Genomic DNA, 19,495 nt, shown 5'->3' on the forward strand with positions numbered 1-19,495 from the left:
GGAGCCAATTACAAAGCATTAGGCTTTTATTCCCAATAGAAGATGACAGATGATGAAGTGAAGAAAATCCAGAAATCTGGAATATTTCTAAAATAATAAGAAGAAACCCCATATAATTAATAATTTATGACAAACGTCAAGCTCATAACCACAAACCTCAAACAGTGCATAGAAAAAGTACAGCCTTTAGCAGCATACTGCTATTAAAGCTAAAGGCGTTTTATTGATTACAGTCGCTCTGGGACGGCTTACCTAATTGTAACAGAGTCGACACTGCACATCGATGTGCTAATGTGTTAATGATGCAATCACCACACAAAAATCTTTGTTGAATTGGGTTAAGCCCAAAATACATCAGCAAATTGACCAGTAAGGAAGGAAACTGGACGTTTCAATGCAGGTCAGTGGAGCTTGGAGGTGATCTCAGACTGGATGGATCCAAAAAGAGCTATTTTTGTTTTAAGGCAGCACTGCAACTTCCAGTTATGCAACGTTTCACCTACTGCCATTTCACGCATGATCTAACTGTCTGTTTTTAAAAGGCCAACTGCAGCCATTGTGTGAATGCCCAGTGTACAGTCAAGCAAAACACAGATTTTCTGTGACAGCTCCCATGATTTTTTTACTTGTTTGGCCTCTTTTTGATGCTATATGCTCTGGAAAAAAGAGACCACTTCAGTTTCTGAATCAGTTTCTCTAATTTTGCAGTGTAAAGGTATATGTTTGATTAAAATGAACATTGTTGTTTTATTTTATAAACTACAGACAAAACAAAAATATTGTAATTTAGAGCATTTATTTGGAGAAAATGAGAAATGTCTGAAATAACAAAAAAGATGCAGAGCTTTCAGACCTCAAATAATGCAAAGAAAAGAAAAAAAATCATATTCACAAAGTATTAAGAGTTCAGAAATCAATATTTGGTGGAATAACCGTGGTTTTAATCACAGTTTTTTTGCATCTTGGCAGGTTCTCCTCCACCAGTCTTACACACTGCTTTTGGATAACTTTATGCCACTCCTGGTGCAAAAACGCAAGCAGTTCAGCTTGGTTTGATGATCATGCATCTTCCTCTTTGGTAAAATCAAAGAAACTCATCATTTTAAAGTGGTCTCTATTTTTTTTTCAAAGCTGTATATGCTGTAGGAGATACCTGCAGATTCTGTAGCATTTTAGGAATGTCCCAATTCTTCACATGGCTGTATTATATCAAACTTTCAAAACTGGGAACGTTCAATGGGTATTACTATTGGGTCTTACTACTACTTGGGTATTACTATTAGCCACAAATATGACTTGATCTGTAATAAATCCAGCCTGAAATAGCCCCACTTACACTGTGATATCATACTGTTAGCTGTGTGTGTGTTGTTCTGAGTATTATATTGATATTGGCCAATACTGAAATGTACAATATTAATATCAGTATCAGAGAGGTTCAAAACCAAATATTTGAGTTTAGCCTAACTAAATAGGTGCTAATAAAAGCAACCAGAAAGCTGCTGTGTCTTTTATCAGATAGCATTTCACAGCAGACTGTCCTTATCTAGGAATTCACAGCCATAACTGAGGCCTCAAACATTGCTAAACCACAACCAAACACAGCCATATCAACACTGACCGATTACCCCATACAGCAGTTACACAATAACACACCACAGAACCGCAGGGAAGGGTTTTGTGTGTACAAACATCAAACATATTACGTTAGAGCCGTTAAAGCAGTTTCACTTTAGATAAACCCGACTCTAAAACAATACTGCACTATAATGTTAAACGTATAGGTTCTATAAGGAGCTTTTAGGTATTCTTCAATTTGAAACTTTAACCTTTAGGTTGTGCAATCATTTTAATTATTATTATAATAATAATAATTATTATTATTATTTATTTTATTATTATTTTATTATTATTTTTTTTTTCTGCTAAATTACAGTATGTGTTCTTGTACTTATTATTACTGTTAATTTTTATATGTGTACATATTGTAATGTTTGAGTGATTGAGTGATTATTATTCAACATAAATGGTTGTTACTGTAATAACTGTAATTTCCCCCTGGGATCAATAAAGTATTAAAGTATTATTAGTAATCTAATCTAATCTAATCTAATCTAATTTAACGTCCTCAACAAGTAAAAAACGAAAAAATGTTTTTTATTGTTGTATTTATTATGTTTGGGGTAATTATAAACAACAATAAAATCTTACAGTTTTTAATAATGTACAAAAACACAAGTACAAATTATTAATAAACTTTGTGTTGTATAGAGTTACATAAATCTCTTCATAAAAATCTCCGATATACAGTATCGGTTACCGTATGTCTATTTTTTTTTTCTGCATTGTAGATTAAAACCTATCAAGAGTAAATTACTTGAATTTCTTGTCTCTTAATGAGTTTGAAAGCATCAGTTTTTGAGTTTTTGAGTAATGTTCTAATCCAGATTATGTCAAAAACTACTCAACTAATAAATAAAAAAAAAATTAAGAATGAAGTATTTTTTACAATGTAGGGGAAAAATAATAAAATGAAAAAACACTGAATGAGAAGGTGTGTCACTTTGAAGTATAATTTTTTGAAAACTATATGCTTACCCGCAAAGTTCCACCAAAATCAAACCACAATGGGGGAACAAACTACCTTCCACTAGCAGATCAGGAGCCTCCCATACTATCTTTAATAAACTCCTAAAGAGACAGAGCTCTTCAAAGAGCACTTACTCTCCTAACACCTCTAACTAACTACCTTCTACTACCAGATCAGGAGAATCTCTCGCTATCTTTAATAAACTCCTGAAGACAGAGCTCTTCAAAGAGCACTTATTCTCCTAACACCTCTAACTAACTACTTTTAACTTCATTTCCTATTCTTCTCTATCCAATGTTTCACTTTGGCCTCCTAAAATGTTTTTGTATTGGATTTCAAGTCGCCTTGGATAAAAGCGTAGACTAAATGCAATGTAATGTAGTGTACATAATGGATAATCAAGCTATTTACCCGTTTAACAATAAAATCTAAAGTCTATAGTGTAGCATGACTCACCTGAACTCCATAAACCTCAGTATTCAGACTGAAAGCACAGCTCGGCCCATTCACACACACTCCTCCACTCATGACTGTCCTCTAGGATGAGACAACTGGATGTGAAGATTCACAACACTAACAGCGTAGCAGCTTTTATAGTCCAAATAAACTTCCTTTAAACACCCACCACCCACTACAAGCTTCTGAGAAAACACATCAGGAAAAGAATCACCATGAAGCTGAACAGAGACACTGAGAACTTTAACCCTCATCCAATAAAACGCTGTGTTAAAAACAACATCACACATTACTCTGACTCAGGCCTTCCGCCCCGGACTGATTTTCAGTAAATAACATTCAATAAACAGCTTCACTATTAATCACAGCAAATAACGACCTTAATGGCACCACTCTCCTGAAATACACAGCATTTTATGACAGTATTAATGTTCAGGAAATAATACTTAAATAAAGCTGCACATAAATCATCATATCATCATAAAGCACATCTATATCAATTTATTTCCTTCTGAAAACCATCCAAACTATAAAGATAAAGCAGGAAATATGCAGGCGACGTGTGAAACTCATAGAGCTTGTGTGTTTTCTGATAAAATCAAGCACAAAAACAGGAGCCTAATACATATTTGTAGAGTTCTGGCGATTCAGGGAAATGGGAGTTGTGCTAAAATCCTCTTACATGCATGAATAACTGTTCAAGGTTCTTGAGAACCACATGGACGTCACAATGTTGTGTCAGGACAAGTTTTTGTGTACAGTTCCCAATGAATTAGCCCAGTTTAACATTATGTTGGGACAAAACACAATAAGCAGTGATTTAGAGATGACTGGGTGGTTAAAACATGCAGACATACATGTTCTTATTAGGCCAGTATAAGTGTAATCATATACAAAGCAAATAGTGGGAAAGAAATAAGTCTCCTAAGGCTAGGGGTGTCACGATTTCGATATTTCATCAAAATCGATCGAAATTATGTCATGGTCTCGAGCATCGAAGTCAAAAAGAGGATCAATGGCAAATGGTGCAGCACGCTACGCAAGTGGCGCAGCACACTGTAGCTGAAAGAGCAGCCCTTTCTCCAGAGAATGTGGACATTCTCATCTTCTTAAAGAAAAACTTGAAAATATAAAAATAACAGTTGTTTTGTCTAGCCTCAAATATGTTAATAGCTTTGGTACCTTAAGGAGCATCTTTCTCTCAAATAAAGTTAATAATATATCTTTATTAAAGAAAAAAACTTGTCATTCTCAGGGACCAAAAAAGTCTTAAAGTCTTATTTTTCATGTATAACTGTTATAGTAGGATAGAGCTCAGTTTGTTAAGGCTCTAATTGTTCTATTATTTTTTATATGACTGTTCCTGTATTTTTTTTAATATTTATTTTGTTATGTTGCACATTGCTGTTTTAATAGTGCACACTGCTGCTACCAAAAAAGCCACTAGATGGCATTACATATATATCTTAATTAAAATATTTAAATTTGACCATTAGTGCCTAATGTGGTGTATTACAGATCACTTGTATCACTTTGCATCACTTATATCAAGCCCACCTTTTGAAATAAGATATTGTAAATTTGATGAATCAAACCAATGACTGACCATAGACTAATCTAAAACTGGCATAGGCCTCTCTGCCGTACAAAAAAGAAAATAGAGAATCAAAATCAAATCAAATCGTTACCCTAAAATCGGAAATAAAATCGAATCGTGAATTTAGAGAATCGTGACACCCCCAACCTAAGGCATATGGGTAAAGCTGTGTCTGACACTACGCCATATTTAGGGCTGTTTATCGTAATTCGATACCAAAAAAGCAGCGACCAAAACAGCTCTAGCCTGCCTGATGAACCAATTTACACTATTATTACTGCCCCTTAGGGGTGTGCCATATCGTATCGTACGTAATAATATCGCCAACATTTTTAAATATATCGTGAATGATATTATACCCTGAAATACTGTGCTATATCACCCACCCCTAGTTATCACATCAGGGTACTACTTTTTTTACTGTTTTTAGCAAAAGAAAAATTCTCACTATCCTCATTTCCCATTATATATCTATTAGAGACAGATTTTATCTGTCCAGTATCATTTATTTTACTTTATTTCTGGATATATGGAGATATTCGGAGTGCATTATTATTATCATGGCATTCTGGATCATTGACTTCTGTTACAAATCTGATAAAATTCTTGTACTTTTTTATATCTCAGTTAGGGGTGTGCCATATCATATTGTACGCAATAATACAACTAAATTTTTATTTTGTTGCAGTAGTGTATTCTTGAAATATTTTTTTTTAATTCAGTGTTTTGTCATATCGCCAAGAGTATTGGTATCGTGAAAATACCATGAAATATCGTGATATTATTTTAAGGGCCATATCGCCCACCCCTAATGCCCCTCTCTCAAAAATACAGGGAACTAGCAGCATTAAAAAATGAATCATGATTATAATATTTTTTTAAGTGATTCACACCACTAATATTATTTAATTAATTTTTTGTCAATGTAATGCTCACATTCATTTTTTAAAATAAATCTTAAAACTGAAATGCATAAAGCAAAATGCACAAGAAAAATGTTTGTAGTTTAAGCACAAGAAATGATTATTGTTCTTCACAAAGCACCACAAACATGCTCACTGTTTGTTCCAACAAGATCCTAAAAGATGGAGTCTCTCTTGGTGAGAGTATGAGAATGAGATTACTCAATCGGCTGCTGAATGAGACAAAATAAAATTATTAACTATCTGGTTTCCTACAGCTCAGCTTGTAATGCTGATGGTCTGTGTCAATCCTGCCTCTCAAACACAAAAACAGTAAAAAAAAAAAAAAAAACAGGGAACAGGGAACTGTTGGAATTAAGACGGTAAAGGTGGAAAATGAACACCAGCAACCACTCTACGTGAACAGTCTATTTAACTTTTCCTTTTTTTTTACTTCCAAATGATAGTGATAAGTGATAAAACTACCAGCATTATTTCCTTGTCACTACTCAAAAGCTGCCAACACATAATTAGCTTTTTAGCACCACAGTGTTCTTCAGAAACTGACTGAGGAAACAGAAGGACAATTCAATACACACTACAAATACAAGGAAACACTGCAACACTCTTAAGTTCCAGGAAGTTGCCTGGTAATGATGGAGTTCAAAAGAGTAACTGTTATCTAGTAAAGTACACTGTAACATAAAAAGTATAAACAAATAAAAAGAGTCAATCATCTTATTAATTGTTTTCACACCTGAAAGTCAGAATCAGAGCCTGGACTAAGATTGATGATTGATGTGTTTGTTATATTGTATACTGTACAGAACTTTTACTGTATTATGTCCTGTCTTCCCACAAATTCCTTTTTTTCTGTTTATCATTAAGGTTTAATCTACTGGGGCACAAAGTTTTCCAGCGGTCTACAGAGCTGCCACTATGATCGGGAGATTCAAATCCCAGTCATGCAGCTTGCCATCAGCTGCCGGAGCCCTGAGAGAGCACAATTGGCCTTGCTCTCTCTGAGTGGCTAGATGGCTCTTTTTCCCCTCATCACTACTAGGGTGATGTTGATCAGCTCACAGTGTCTGTGAGCTGATGTATCAGAACCAAGTCGCTGCGCTTTCCTCCGAGAGCGCACTGTGATGCTACTCAGCAACATCAGCAGCAGTTCGCAAAGAGGCGGAGTCTGACTTCACATGTATTGGAGGAGACATGTGATAGTCTTTACTATCACATAATAGTGTGTAGTGGCATCACCAGTGATGGAGGATGTATACAGCTGAGTAGTAGGTAAATGGGTGGGACAATTGCCTAGCTTAATTGGGAGAAAATGGGGGGAAAAAATGAAAAGAAAAAAAATATATCTACAGTTACAGTAGATATAGGAATAACTAGCAAAAGCATTTGCACCCATACTGCTGCATGCAAAAGGGAGTCAGATTTAGGCACAATGGCAGTTTATTTTCTTCTTCTATTGTTTAAAGGCTGATAATAGACTGCTTTAACTTTAAGGTTGCAACGATTAGTCGATATAATTGACAATATCAATTTTTTAAATTTGTCAACTACAAATGTAATTATCGACTAATCAATAATTTGTACAGTACAAATTACACAAAGTGCTAGGGAGAGAAACACAATAGGAGATGGGTAAATGGCTCACTCACACAGTTTAAACAACACACTCAACTTAGTTTAAACAACATCTGGACATTTAAATGCCTTTTAAATCTCATGTTCAGCTGTTTTTCTGTTGTTTTTAAATATGAAGGACATGGCAGAAAGAATCATTGACTAATTGACTAATCTGAAAAATTATTATTAGATTATTCGACTACCATAATAATCATTTGTTGCAGCCCTACTTAACTTCCTGTAATTGTTCCCAATGTCTAAACCATCTACAAAAGTGCTTCGGAGAGCAGACAAACTCAACCATGGTTCAGTAGCTTTAAACCAAGACAACTTCTTCTGGTCAGAGCAAATTTTAGTTCTTTGGTCTGTACCGTGGTTCACAGCACTTTTCACACCTGCTATTCTGGTTTGCATCAAACTGGACCAATCAAGTTCAGACCAAACCAAACATCTCTGATATACGAGCCTGCATGGCCAAGACAAATACTGAATTCTAACCCAAAAGTATAAATTCCTTGTTGTGTCAGTAACCTAAAATAAAGTGTAATCCAAGTCGGCCATTTCCAGGCATGCTACGTGTTAAGCTGAATGATCTCGGTGACCCCTTCAGCGATGGCAAACATCTCCTCAGCTGGAGCTGGGCTTATTTTTCACCCTCATCTCCTTGCTTTTTTCCATCAGCATTTCTCAACCGGCCCACTACGCTGGACACCAGGTATCACCGCACTTTCCTACGGCTCTTATCTGGACTGGCTCAGCAAGAAGCTCTGAACTCCGCCGGTCTAAGCAAACAGTTTTGGAAGTTTCGGATTTCAACCCCTTACACAAAACATTGCATAAGCTGGTGTCTACCGAGACCTCGCCGACCTCTGAGCGGCAGGAAGTGGAAAAGTGGTGGAGGAGGTAATGAACCAGCACATTTAAAAAGGGTTTCTTTCCTTTTTTTCAGAGCACAGCATCAAAACAAAGTCATGTGATGTGATGATAGAAGCGAGAGAGGGAGGTGTAAATAAACACAGTGAGCTCTGATTGGCTAAAGCAAGGCTGAGCAAAGTTAACAGAATTCTGCAGTGTGTTTATAAGAAGTGTAGTCTCACATGCAGAGAAGATGGGTGGTCCATTCTTGGATTGAAGGTACATTTCAAGTATGGAAAGATGCAATTCGTCAGTGAATACTGATATCCTTAATATAGTGTAACTAACAACCATAGAAAGAACATTAGAGATGAACTGAATATTTGGAAATCAGAATTATTTGGCCCAGAATGACGAAAGAAGAACTGCATTGTTTGGCCAAATAAGTGAAAAGACTGAAAAACAAAATTTTCTTTAAAAGGAAAAGCAGAAATTTATTTAGACTTAGAAAACGCTTTCTATTACTGCTGTATGCATATTGCGGCATACACAATACCTTATGGCCGTCATAAGCTTGTATAGGAACTCTAATTATAGTGAAAATCAAAACATGTCATAAAGTATTTTATATGTAGTGTAAAGTACTTTTAGTACACAAGTTATACAAGTGTATGACAGTCGTGTATATGCATCTCTGTACTTTTATGCAGGGCTGTGTTACATTTGTGTATATAAAAATGTAATAAAAATTTGATCACAAAAAAAAAATTCCATGTTTAAAAAAAACTTGAATTGTATAATTATATTTACAACATAAAATATATACAGTACACATATATAGTTTTTTTTTTTTACAGTTAATTCAGTTAGTTGACTTATTATTAGAACAATGTATTTTATAAAAGTTGAATGTATGTATAAATTAGGATTAGAATGATGTAATGAGTGGGACTTATTAGATTCATATTTTGTGTATAAATTGCACCTAAAATTTACATCACGCATTATTAATCTAAATCTGATTTAATAAAGATTGGAAGCTTTTTGTTTGATTTTAATAACAAAAAGTATATCTGAAAGACAAAATGTGCTCCCAATTCAAGAATGATACAAAACGTAAAAAGTAAAGGGATACAGAACTGATCAGAATTTAACAGAATAGCTTGTATATTGTAAGTCTGCAATGAGATCAAATGAAAAGGGGAATGGAACATGAATAAGTGAGGCCTGTTACCTTTCTTTTTCTCGGCGTAGCTGCAGGGTTCTCCAGGTTCAGCTCTTTTTCTCTTGGTGAGTCCTTCCCTTCCCCTTCACCGCTCCGCATGGCCTTCAAAGAACAGTAAATATGATTATTATTAGATCTACAAGCCAATAAAACTACTCAACGGACTGCACCTTATCTCCACAGACTTGATTACAGGCTAACTCTGAAGTCAAATCTGAGATTGCACTCAAGTACTAGACCACTAATGCATTGTTTTGTTCATTTTGTACATCTATAAAATACTGACCACATGTTTTAGAATGAAAATATTTTATTACACATTGCAGGGACAGACACAGCACTAATAAGTTTGTCCCTTCTTAACACAGGAATTCTACTGCTCTCTATTTAAGGTTTTATAAGGTGCACTGTCAATAAATGTCTATTTTCTGCTCTATTTTCATACATAAAGTGCACCAGATTATGAAGCGCATTGAGCGACACTAGTAAGGATGTCTACACTAAAGTGAGCAAGGGTGTTACCATGTTTTCCTTCTAATGGAAAAGCTGGGGGAAGCACCTGAGTGAGTTTTCAGTGAAGTTTCTCCAGCACTAAGGCTGGGTGCAGCAGCATTAGCATTAGCCGCTAACCGCAGTGCTAGCGGGATGTAAATGCCACCCTATAGTGCTAGACTGAGGAGCCCTGAGTGTTCCAGTAACCCAGGGTGCTATCAGGTAGAGGTTCGTCGCACGTAGCTTGTTTTAACACAGTAAACACGCAGACTCCACTTTGATATACTCACCACTGAACGGCAAAGGAGCTAGCACTGCAGTTAACGGCTAATGCTAATGCTAATGCTACTGCACCCCAGCCTTAGTGCTGGAGAAACTTCACTGAAAATCACTCTTACAATGCTGTACTTTAGCGAAGTGGCTTTACTGTTCTATAATTTCGTAGAAGTAGAAGTAGAATTCATACATGAGGCGCACTGTTGATTTTTGGGGAAAATTAATAGGGATTTTAAGTGCACCTTATAGTTCGAAAAAATGTGCTAATAGAAAACATCTAAGGGACTGCTGCTTTAAAGAAACTGCCAGGAATCAGAAGCCGCAGCACAGTGTCAGCTACAAAAAAAATCATGTTAAGTCATTCTAGAAGGCCACAGTTCAGAGGGGTTCAACAGTGAATCTACACAAACATGAGGCCTAGCCCATCTCCAGCTGTTCTTTCATGTGGTACTGAGCACGTACACATCTCATACATCCAGAAAAATTGATTTATACACTAGTATATATAAAAATATGTCTAAATGTTTGTATTAAATGCATTTAATTGCTTTAAGTTTCAGTGTGGTTGTGGTCATCCAACATCCTGACCTGGCCTTCCCTGGACAGTAGAGATTACAGTTTCTGCAACACAATCAGGATAAACTCTTTTTTAATACCCTTGTCCCATTACTTTTGTCCATGTCTTCATAACAAAGGAGGTATTGTTTATGGGTGTATTGAAGAAGCTGTAATATTACTCTTTCAGTAACGGTTCTGTATCTCAGCTTGTCCAGAAATTAAGAATAGTGTGCTCTGTATTGCTGACTTAAAGAGTGAAATACATTTCCCCATCCACAGAGGACAGTACAGTGGGTGGTAATGATGGTGACCAGTGGTGTCTGGCTAGAATTAACCATTCAAAAAGATAAGCAACTATGACAGAAATCACATCCAGTTTTAAAGCAAAAGTCCCCACATGCTTATAATTTCAGCATTTTTTAGGAAAAAATACCTGTCCCTTAACAATTGGCATGTCAGTGTACAACCCATAACTTAAAGCAAATATGTGAGATTTAAAATGTTTTGCTCCTGAGCTCCCCCTACAATTAGGAAGTGTAACTTGCTTTTACTCCACTGCTGTACATACAAATCATGCTATAAGCATATCCTTATGGAAAGATGAATGATGCATTTCTCGACAAGCTGAGAGACACAGGAGCAGCTTCTGAAGTGAAAAAAGCAAATGGACTGAGTTATATTACAGACATTTACATTAATATGATTCAGGTTACAGCCCATAATGCAGTTCTTGCAGGAGGTCTTAAAGGAGACACAATTCTTCTTATTACAGTCAGTGGAGCATCAACATGATTCTGAAGCTGCTATTTTAAAGTAAAATGTTACGTAATGTTGATTTGTGTTGCACTGATGAACCATAGACTCAAAGACAGACACTATTTCCATAAAAACAAACCCCACGTTGCGCATGACAGGGATTAGTGCACAAACATACATAATAACCAACACACACACACACACACACACACAAACACAAAAACACAAACCTTCTTCTTTCTGGGAACAGGAACATGTGTTTTCGGAACAGGAGAGCATAATGACATCTCTTCATGTGCCGTATCCATGCGGGCCTCCTGGGAACGGGACAGTAAGCAAAAAGAATTCCATGACCCTTTACTCACTGACCTCGTAAATAAAGCATATATAACACAGGTTTATAGAGTCCAAAATTATTAGGACTAGAGCTGGGCAATATGGCCTAAAAAATTAGTTTTTTTTCCCCACAAAAAATCTGATTTTCGCTTTTAATAAATTTTTCCCCTTAAACTAGGTTTACCTTATTTTGGTTTCACTTAAATTTCTCCTTTGGGGTTCAAGTGCAACCAGACACAAGCTTGTAGATGAGATGTAAATAGTGAGCTTGCAAATAGTGAGAACATACTGTAGCTTTTAGAAATTACCATAGCTTAGTTTCAAACTGTAACTGACCATTTTTTTTTAATATTTGGTGGAATAAACCTGTTTTTTGATAAATGTAAATAAATGAAAAATGACTGAACTAACAAAAAAAGATGCAGAGCTTTCAGACCTCAAATAATGCAAAGAAAACAAATTCATATTCATAAGGTTTTAAGAGTTCAGAAATCAATATTTGGTGGAATAAGCCTGGTTTTTGATCACAGTTTTCATGCATCTTGGCATCATGTTCTCCTCCACCAGTCTTACACACTGCTTTTGGAAAACTTTATGCCACTCCTGGTGCAAAAATTCATGCAGTTCAGCTTGGTTTGATGGCTTGTTATCCATCCATCTTCCTCTTGAATATATTTTAGAGGTTTTCAAATTGGTAAAATTGAAGAAACTCATCATCTTTAAGTGGCTCTTATTGTCTTTTCCAGTGCTGTATATATACACCTGAAATTAAGGCATTTAGAAGCTGGGACACATTTAACCTCTGCCGATAATTTGTGTATTATCATATGATCTGTGTAGTATTTATATGCTTTGGGTTGAGTGTAGAGTCGGCTCAATGTCATAGGTAAGTTTAAACTGCAACAAAAACGATTAATTGATAAAATCTATTTATCGCCCAGCTCTAATTGGAACACTGACACCTACATTGTTTCTTCCAAAATAAAAGTTGGAGTAACTGTATCTACTGTCCCGGAAAGTAGGTTTTCTACTAGCTTTTGGATCATTGCTAAGTGGATTTGATTGCATTCAGTGACAAGAGCTTTAGTGAGGTCAGGATGTTGGATGATCACCACCCCATCTCATCATCCCCAACTCCCCAACTCCTCCCTCATCATACACAGTTCTACTGCTGCACAGCTCAATGCTGGAAGCTTTACCATATACCCCTCTCTAGCCCACACCTGGCATTAGACTGGCATTGCTGTATCTGCTCCAGGAAGAGTCATATTCTATTGGCAATAGTTCCCAGTCAGTAAGAATGTAAGTGCAATGTTTAAGGGGGGTATTAAAAGAGGGGTGGTTTCTCCAGAGTGCTGAACAAGCTGTAACCTCCACTGCTAGAAGCTGCTACATGAGAAACCCACGTTGTCTCAGTCACGTGTAAAGGGCCAGGGGCAGGATAGAGGTGCGAGCAGGGGCAAAGGTCATGTGTGGTTTGTTTAGCCTGAGAGGCGTAAGGTAATCTCTGGCGAGCGGATGAAGTGTTTCCATAGATTAACATGTTTCTCACGCAGCCTGTTCTGTTACAAGTTCTTTGAATGTTAAGAAAATAGGATAGGTTTGCATACTTTTAAATTCCCTATATATATAGTTATATAGATATAGGGGTGGGCGATATGGCTCTAAAATAATATCATGATATTTCAGGGTATTTTTGCAATAATGATACACTTGGCTATATAGGAAAACTAAAATAATTAATTCATTTCAGGAATGTAGTAGAATAGTATAACAGAATAATTATAATGTGGCAAAATAAATAATATAGCATAAAATAATATAATGCAGTAAATAATATTGCAGAATATTTAGTGCATGCATATAAACTGCAAACAATTATACAATAAATACACCTAAAACTTCACAGTAAAAAATAGACTACTTTTAAGACAGAACAGCCCTATTATCACGATATGGATTTTTAATATCATGATATATTGTATACGATATAATATTGCCCACCCCTATATAGATATACATAATATTTACACTAGGTCTATTAACATTAAAGCATTAACACACACAATTAATTGACTGCTGATTAACTGCTGATAAGGCACCGTTTAATTGGATATATTAGCCAGATAATATATGGTACTGCTATAAATATATCACTTTAACTACCCATAATGTTGGGCCAAAACTATGTTTTTTTTTGGCACTTGATCTGCGGTTTTCACTTGATCCATTCTTTCTATTTTTTATATAATTTTATTTCTATTTTTTCCCATTTACTCCACAGTTCACACAGTCAATAACCCAACTAACTCATTGGATACATGTGGAAATCAGCCACCACATCTTTTAGAACTGCTGCTGATGCAGCACTGCTAAGTAGCATCACAGCGCGCTCGGAGAAAAGCGCAGCGATTTGGTTTCGATACATCAGCTCACAGACGCCTTGTGCGGATCATCATCACCCTTTGGAGTGATGTTGGGAGAAAGCGCCATCTACCCACCAAGAAAGAGCAAGACCAATTGTGCTCTATCAGGGCTCCAGACGTAAGATATGATGGCAAGCTACGTAAACAGGATTTGAACCGCTTAGCCCGCTGGACCAATCTGAGCCCCCACTTAATCCAGTCACTCCACGACAGTGTAGCCCAACTATCCACAAACTTTCATTCCTCTAAGATTATTTCTTTTGGATGATTCTGGATGTAACAAAGTTTTTTTTTTGTTGATGAGTGAAATATCCATAAATTTCAAAAACAATTTTAAAATGGTTTAGATAACTAAAAAGATCCAGTCCAGTTATATAAATTCACACTGATCAGGTTAAATTACATCAGTCTACTGTAATGTAATATAATGATATAACCAAACACATTGTAATCCATGTTTTCAAAGATTACATAACACCAGGTGTCTCATTGAAAAAAAATTGTTTATGATTTCATCTCTCTAATGCTCTGCCTAATACTGTTTACCAAAACAGCTCCAGCATTGTCCTTGTTTGCGTCAGCAAAAGATAAGCACCTGTTTTATGCCTCACTGCCACTAACATCACTCTAGGGCACCTAGGGCTGTGTATTGGTAGAAACTTGGCAATGTGATATGCATCACCATACAGCAACAAGGGTTACAATTCAATATATCTCTATATATTACGATACTATAAAAAGGCACTGTAAGCAAGGCAATTAACATCCTATATGTACAGTCTCTCTCGGACTCTGGCTGCTGAGGTTCAAACTGGCAATACACAGATTACAGTGACAGGGCTTTAGTTCGCTCTGTTAGTTCGCACATTATATTATTCAGCTGTATTTTTATCTTGCTAAAATTCTAAAATAAAAGACATTGCATGCTTCCCTCTGCTGATAACTTTTATGGAGATGTGGATTTCATTTTTCAGCAGGACTTGGCACACTGCCCACACTGCCAAAAGTATCAATTGATCTTATATAATATTCTAATTTTCGAAGACACTGATTTTTGGATTTTCATTGGCTGTAAACCATAATCATCAGCAATAAAATAAATAATTGCTTAAAATAGATGACATAAAAGAGTGTAATACATCTATATAAAATATGAGTTTCACATTTTAAACTGAATTACTGAAATAAATTAACTTTTTAATAATATTCCATTTTTTTTGAGATTAGTAGTACAATTTAAGATTTTAACTGAGAAAATCATATTAGAGCCGATGCAGATAAACATGAATACAGTAAAATGTAACAAGAGTTTCTCATTCTAAAGAAGGTAGTTAAGATTTTGAGATAAAATAATAATATAAATCAAAACAATCAACAATATTGATTATTGATTACAGCAGAGTTTAGTAAAATATATAAAAGTAACAATAGATTATTTTAAAGCAAGTAGGTAATAGTTTTGTTATGTTCCATATTTATCCTGGATGCCACAAAGGTGTAAAATGAATTGAACATGGCTGAGAGGTTGTTAGTCACAGTAAAGAATTGAAAATGTCAGCACTCACTTTAACCATGATGATATTAGCAGCCGGGCTCATGGGCGGCACCTCTTCACTATCCGGCTCAAAAGTAGACGTGTAGTTCTGAATGAGCTTGGCCATGATCTTATTACAGATGCTTTGCTCCTGTATGCCATCAAACCCTGTGGACACACTGAAGAAAACATAAACACAAGTCATCAATAAACTGCAGAAAATGTTTTACTGTTGAAGGCTGAGTGATGTGTGAGTCCTCTTTTAGTAAAAATAAATAAAACAGAGATACATAATCTGTCAATACAGTAAAGAGCCTACATAAATAAACACTTTATCCACTGTAATATCCCTTTCAGTCATTTAATAAAGGGCTTAAAATATTAGAATACTGCCACCTGCAGTACTGGAGGTGCACAGCACAACACTCAAGAGATTAAAAAACACAAAGTACAAAAATAAATAAATGTAAATACACACTATATACACTATATGCCCAATCCCAAATTAATTAATGCAACTCCTATACGTTCTATACACTGCTTACACAGATGTGCAACTGCACATTTAACATTTTTTTGTTTGTTTGTGTTTAAATTATTTCATCATTCAATCATTTTTAATACAAAAAAACTTTCATGTGCTATAAATTCTGATTTTGCTCATTTGCATCAAGAGAGATGTGTTAAAAATATATTTATTTTCCATTTAATTTATTATTATTTCATTGTACGTTATTTTTCTCCAATCCTTTTGGGGGCGCTGTGTCTCTGTTGTTAGCTCAGTTATCTGGGAGCACTGCTGGAGAGATGTAGATAAAACTAAGGCTGTGACCGAAATTGCTCCCTACTCCCTCATTAGTGTTGCGCTATGTAGGGAGATACTAATAAGTTCACTAATTAATGGTAAAACGGGAGTGAATTCGGACACTAACTCATCATTATCATGCGCCAGCGCCGGTCGCATAAACACACACAGGTGAGAGAGGTTGAGCCGTGTTTAAAACTCCATAAACACACTGAACTGAGCTCTGAATTAAAGTTAGTGAAGCTCTGAGCTGATCATGAAGTAATTAATCTGTTTGTTATATTTACGCTGTTTAAAAGATGATCCTCACATCAAGAAAACCTTAAAAATAGCAGCGTACACTGGATTGGGTGGTTTCATGCCAAATGTCGAATTGTGTCTGAAATTGTTTGGAGGAAACGCTGTGATTTGACAGGTGAACAAAACTACCAAGTGTATAGCTAGATATCTAACCCTGCAGAGACAGAGCTTTTAGTCCTGCTGATGGAAATTTGAAGCTGTGTTTATGTTCGTTATTATATGTGAGTAAGTTATTTCTTTCTTTCATTGCTTGCAAGGTTGTTTTTATGTACTGTTTTTACGTTTTTGTTTCGTGTGTCCAATGATACAAGGCACAAAACACATAATACAAATATGCAGATAAACTCATTTAAATATATTTTTTTGTAATCAGTGATATTTAAGATATTTATGGTATTTTAGTTAAGATCATGTTGGAATAAACCCTGTAATATTGTTAATATGACGAACATCAGCTGTTTGGGTGTTTTTCTCAGTAATTTTGTGGATTTGAAACACGTTTTACCCTGTGAATTGGTTTTATCTGAATCCCACTGTAACAATCTGGCAACCCTGGTGGCTCGCTGTCCGCTCCGTTTCTTCGGCTGTCTGTTGCTTAGTAGCGAGACCCGCAAAGCATTTTGGGACACTTTTAGCTCGCTTAGTAAGCAGCGATGTTTACTATAAATCATGATGCATTATGGGAGTTTTTAGTGCCCTCAAAATCACGTTCGAATCCCCCTTATTATTCGGACACTCAAAGAAAAATGGCTGAAATACTCAATAGTGCCCTAACTAGTAAATAGGGAGCCATTTCGGTCACAGCCTAAGGCTCTAGTTAACAGAATTATTAAAAACGTTGAATATATTGTTTACAAGTATTAAGCACAGAAAAATATGAAGCGTAAGTCCTTTAGGTTTTTTTAAATACATGTTGTAGATATGGATGGTGTGTATTTTGGCTGTCATCTCTGAGTATAGGTGTGAGAAGTGTGAGCTAGCTACAACTGTTTGCGTGATTTTGGATTTCCACAGAGGTTTATGCACGAAGACACGGGGCTGGACACTATTTCTCACTGATTTTTGTCTCATACATCCAGGTACACTTTTTATCACTTCATTCAACATCCTGACCTCACCAAAAAAGTATTTTTGGTAGTAATATATATAAATATATATATATATTTTTTAGCTACATATTATTATTTATTAAAACACCAAAAACTATAAATAAATCAGTTATTATTTTTTTTTCAGTAGGGACTACTGTATATAACTGGTGTGTATCAATTAGTATGTGTTTCCTGTAATATAATGAATAATGGAACTAAATGCCTCATGTAGACAGATATACGCTAAAATAAATCAGACAGACAAAATCAGTTAAACTCAGTCCTGGTAAATATGCTGTACTATTTTTATATTTGGGGGTGTGCTGACACCTGGGCTTATGCAGAGTGATGCATAAAGCAGTGTGATGACGTCTGACAGCAGTGCTGTAGATGTTTATAGTGAGTGCTGGACAGCTGTACGTGTCTGAGGCCTAATTATACTCACAGACCACTGGTCAGTAAAAAGCACTGTGTGTTCTTAGGGTCATACACTTGTCACAAAGGCCAAATATCTGTGCATGAAAAAAAACACCTGAGTCCTCTAGAGTCGTGACCTTAGTCACGCACATGCATGTTATATATCATAGGCAGACTGACAGCTCGTGAAATCTCAGGTGAAATTAAGGCTAAACAGCACATATTTTATTTTATACTTACAAACAACCATTTAAAACAGTAAAAATGGTAAAACAATGAAATGCATATGAAACACTGCAGATGTGGCCTAGAGCATTATCCGGCCTCTAGCTATTGGCAGCTCCACACTGCTCCTCTAAGATGTTTTGATGCTTCCAAAACATAGACTGCAGCTCCAAGTGGAAAAACACTAACCAGACAAGAGTAATTAAACAGTGTGTGTGTGTGTGTGTGTGTGTTTATTTGTTTCCAGGCTACCCTGTTAAAAATAAAGATGCTTCAAGTGGTTTTATGAGTGATGCTCTCGTAGAACAAATGTAGGGTGTGAAGAAATGTTAAATTAGCAATGAACAGTGGAATTAAGAAAATAATCTTAAACCACGTTGCTTAATCCGATTTTTTGAGCAGATCAGATTTGGCCATCTTGGCAGTTCTGTGTGTAATGTGAACGAATCTGTCCCTGAAACGCCTCACATGCGCATATTGATACATGTAGCAACAAAAAACTCATATTTAAAGGTAAATTGGATGTGTTAGTAGCTCATATGTGGAGCATCTATTGCTGGAGTGTAGAGTAAACAGCTGGTCTGAAGTTCATCTTCAGGTCGAGGAGGTGAAAAAAGGCCAGGCGGTTTGCTTTTGCTGTTTTTGCAGCTATAGCTGCACAGCTGCAACAAGAGATGTGTGGGTCCAAGAGAAAAGCATGTAGCGCTGATGCATAAAAGCAAAGAGAAGCATGAATTTTGATTTGACCGTACACATTCATGTCGCATGTCCATGGATCTGATACGTATCTGGTTAAGGACCACATATGAAAGTGACTCAAATCTGATTTGAAAAAATAATGGATTTGGCACGTTCACACAGCCATGAAAAAATCAGTTCTGATCCACATTGAGCAGAAAAATCAAATTTAAGTCACTTCAGCCTGGAAATGTGAACGTAGCATAAGGCACACGTGGGTGTTTTATGACCCGGAGGCCACATCCGGCCCTTTCTATGCTTTTCTATACAGGGCCCTT

General features: G+C 36.0%; 1 protein-coding gene across 8 annotated transcripts in view; it reads right to left on the reverse strand.

Annotated features, from left to right (window-relative positions):
- fam13a (family with sequence similarity 13 member A) overlaps positions 1–19,495 on the reverse strand; it is a 132,289-nt gene that overhangs the window by 86,047 nt on the left and 26,747 nt on the right. For all 8 annotated transcript variants that reach the window (XM_022684489.2, XM_015606992.3, XM_015606990.3 and 5 more), the window contains 3 exons: positions 15,673–15,820; positions 11,576–11,662; positions 9,273–9,365 (listed from right to left, as the gene is read on the reverse strand). In XM_022684489.2, coding sequence (XP_022540210.2) covers positions 9,273–9,365; positions 11,576–11,662; positions 15,673–15,820 — 328 coding nt within the window. The remainder of the gene's footprint in view (positions 1–9,272; positions 9,366–11,575; positions 11,663–15,672; positions 15,821–19,495) is intronic.

The sequence above is a fragment of the Astyanax mexicanus genome, chromosome 7, assembly GCF_023375975.1.
Source record: "Astyanax mexicanus isolate ESR-SI-001 chromosome 7, AstMex3_surface, whole genome shotgun sequence".
Lineage (NCBI taxonomy): Eukaryota > Metazoa > Chordata > Actinopteri > Characiformes > Acestrorhamphidae > Astyanax > Astyanax mexicanus.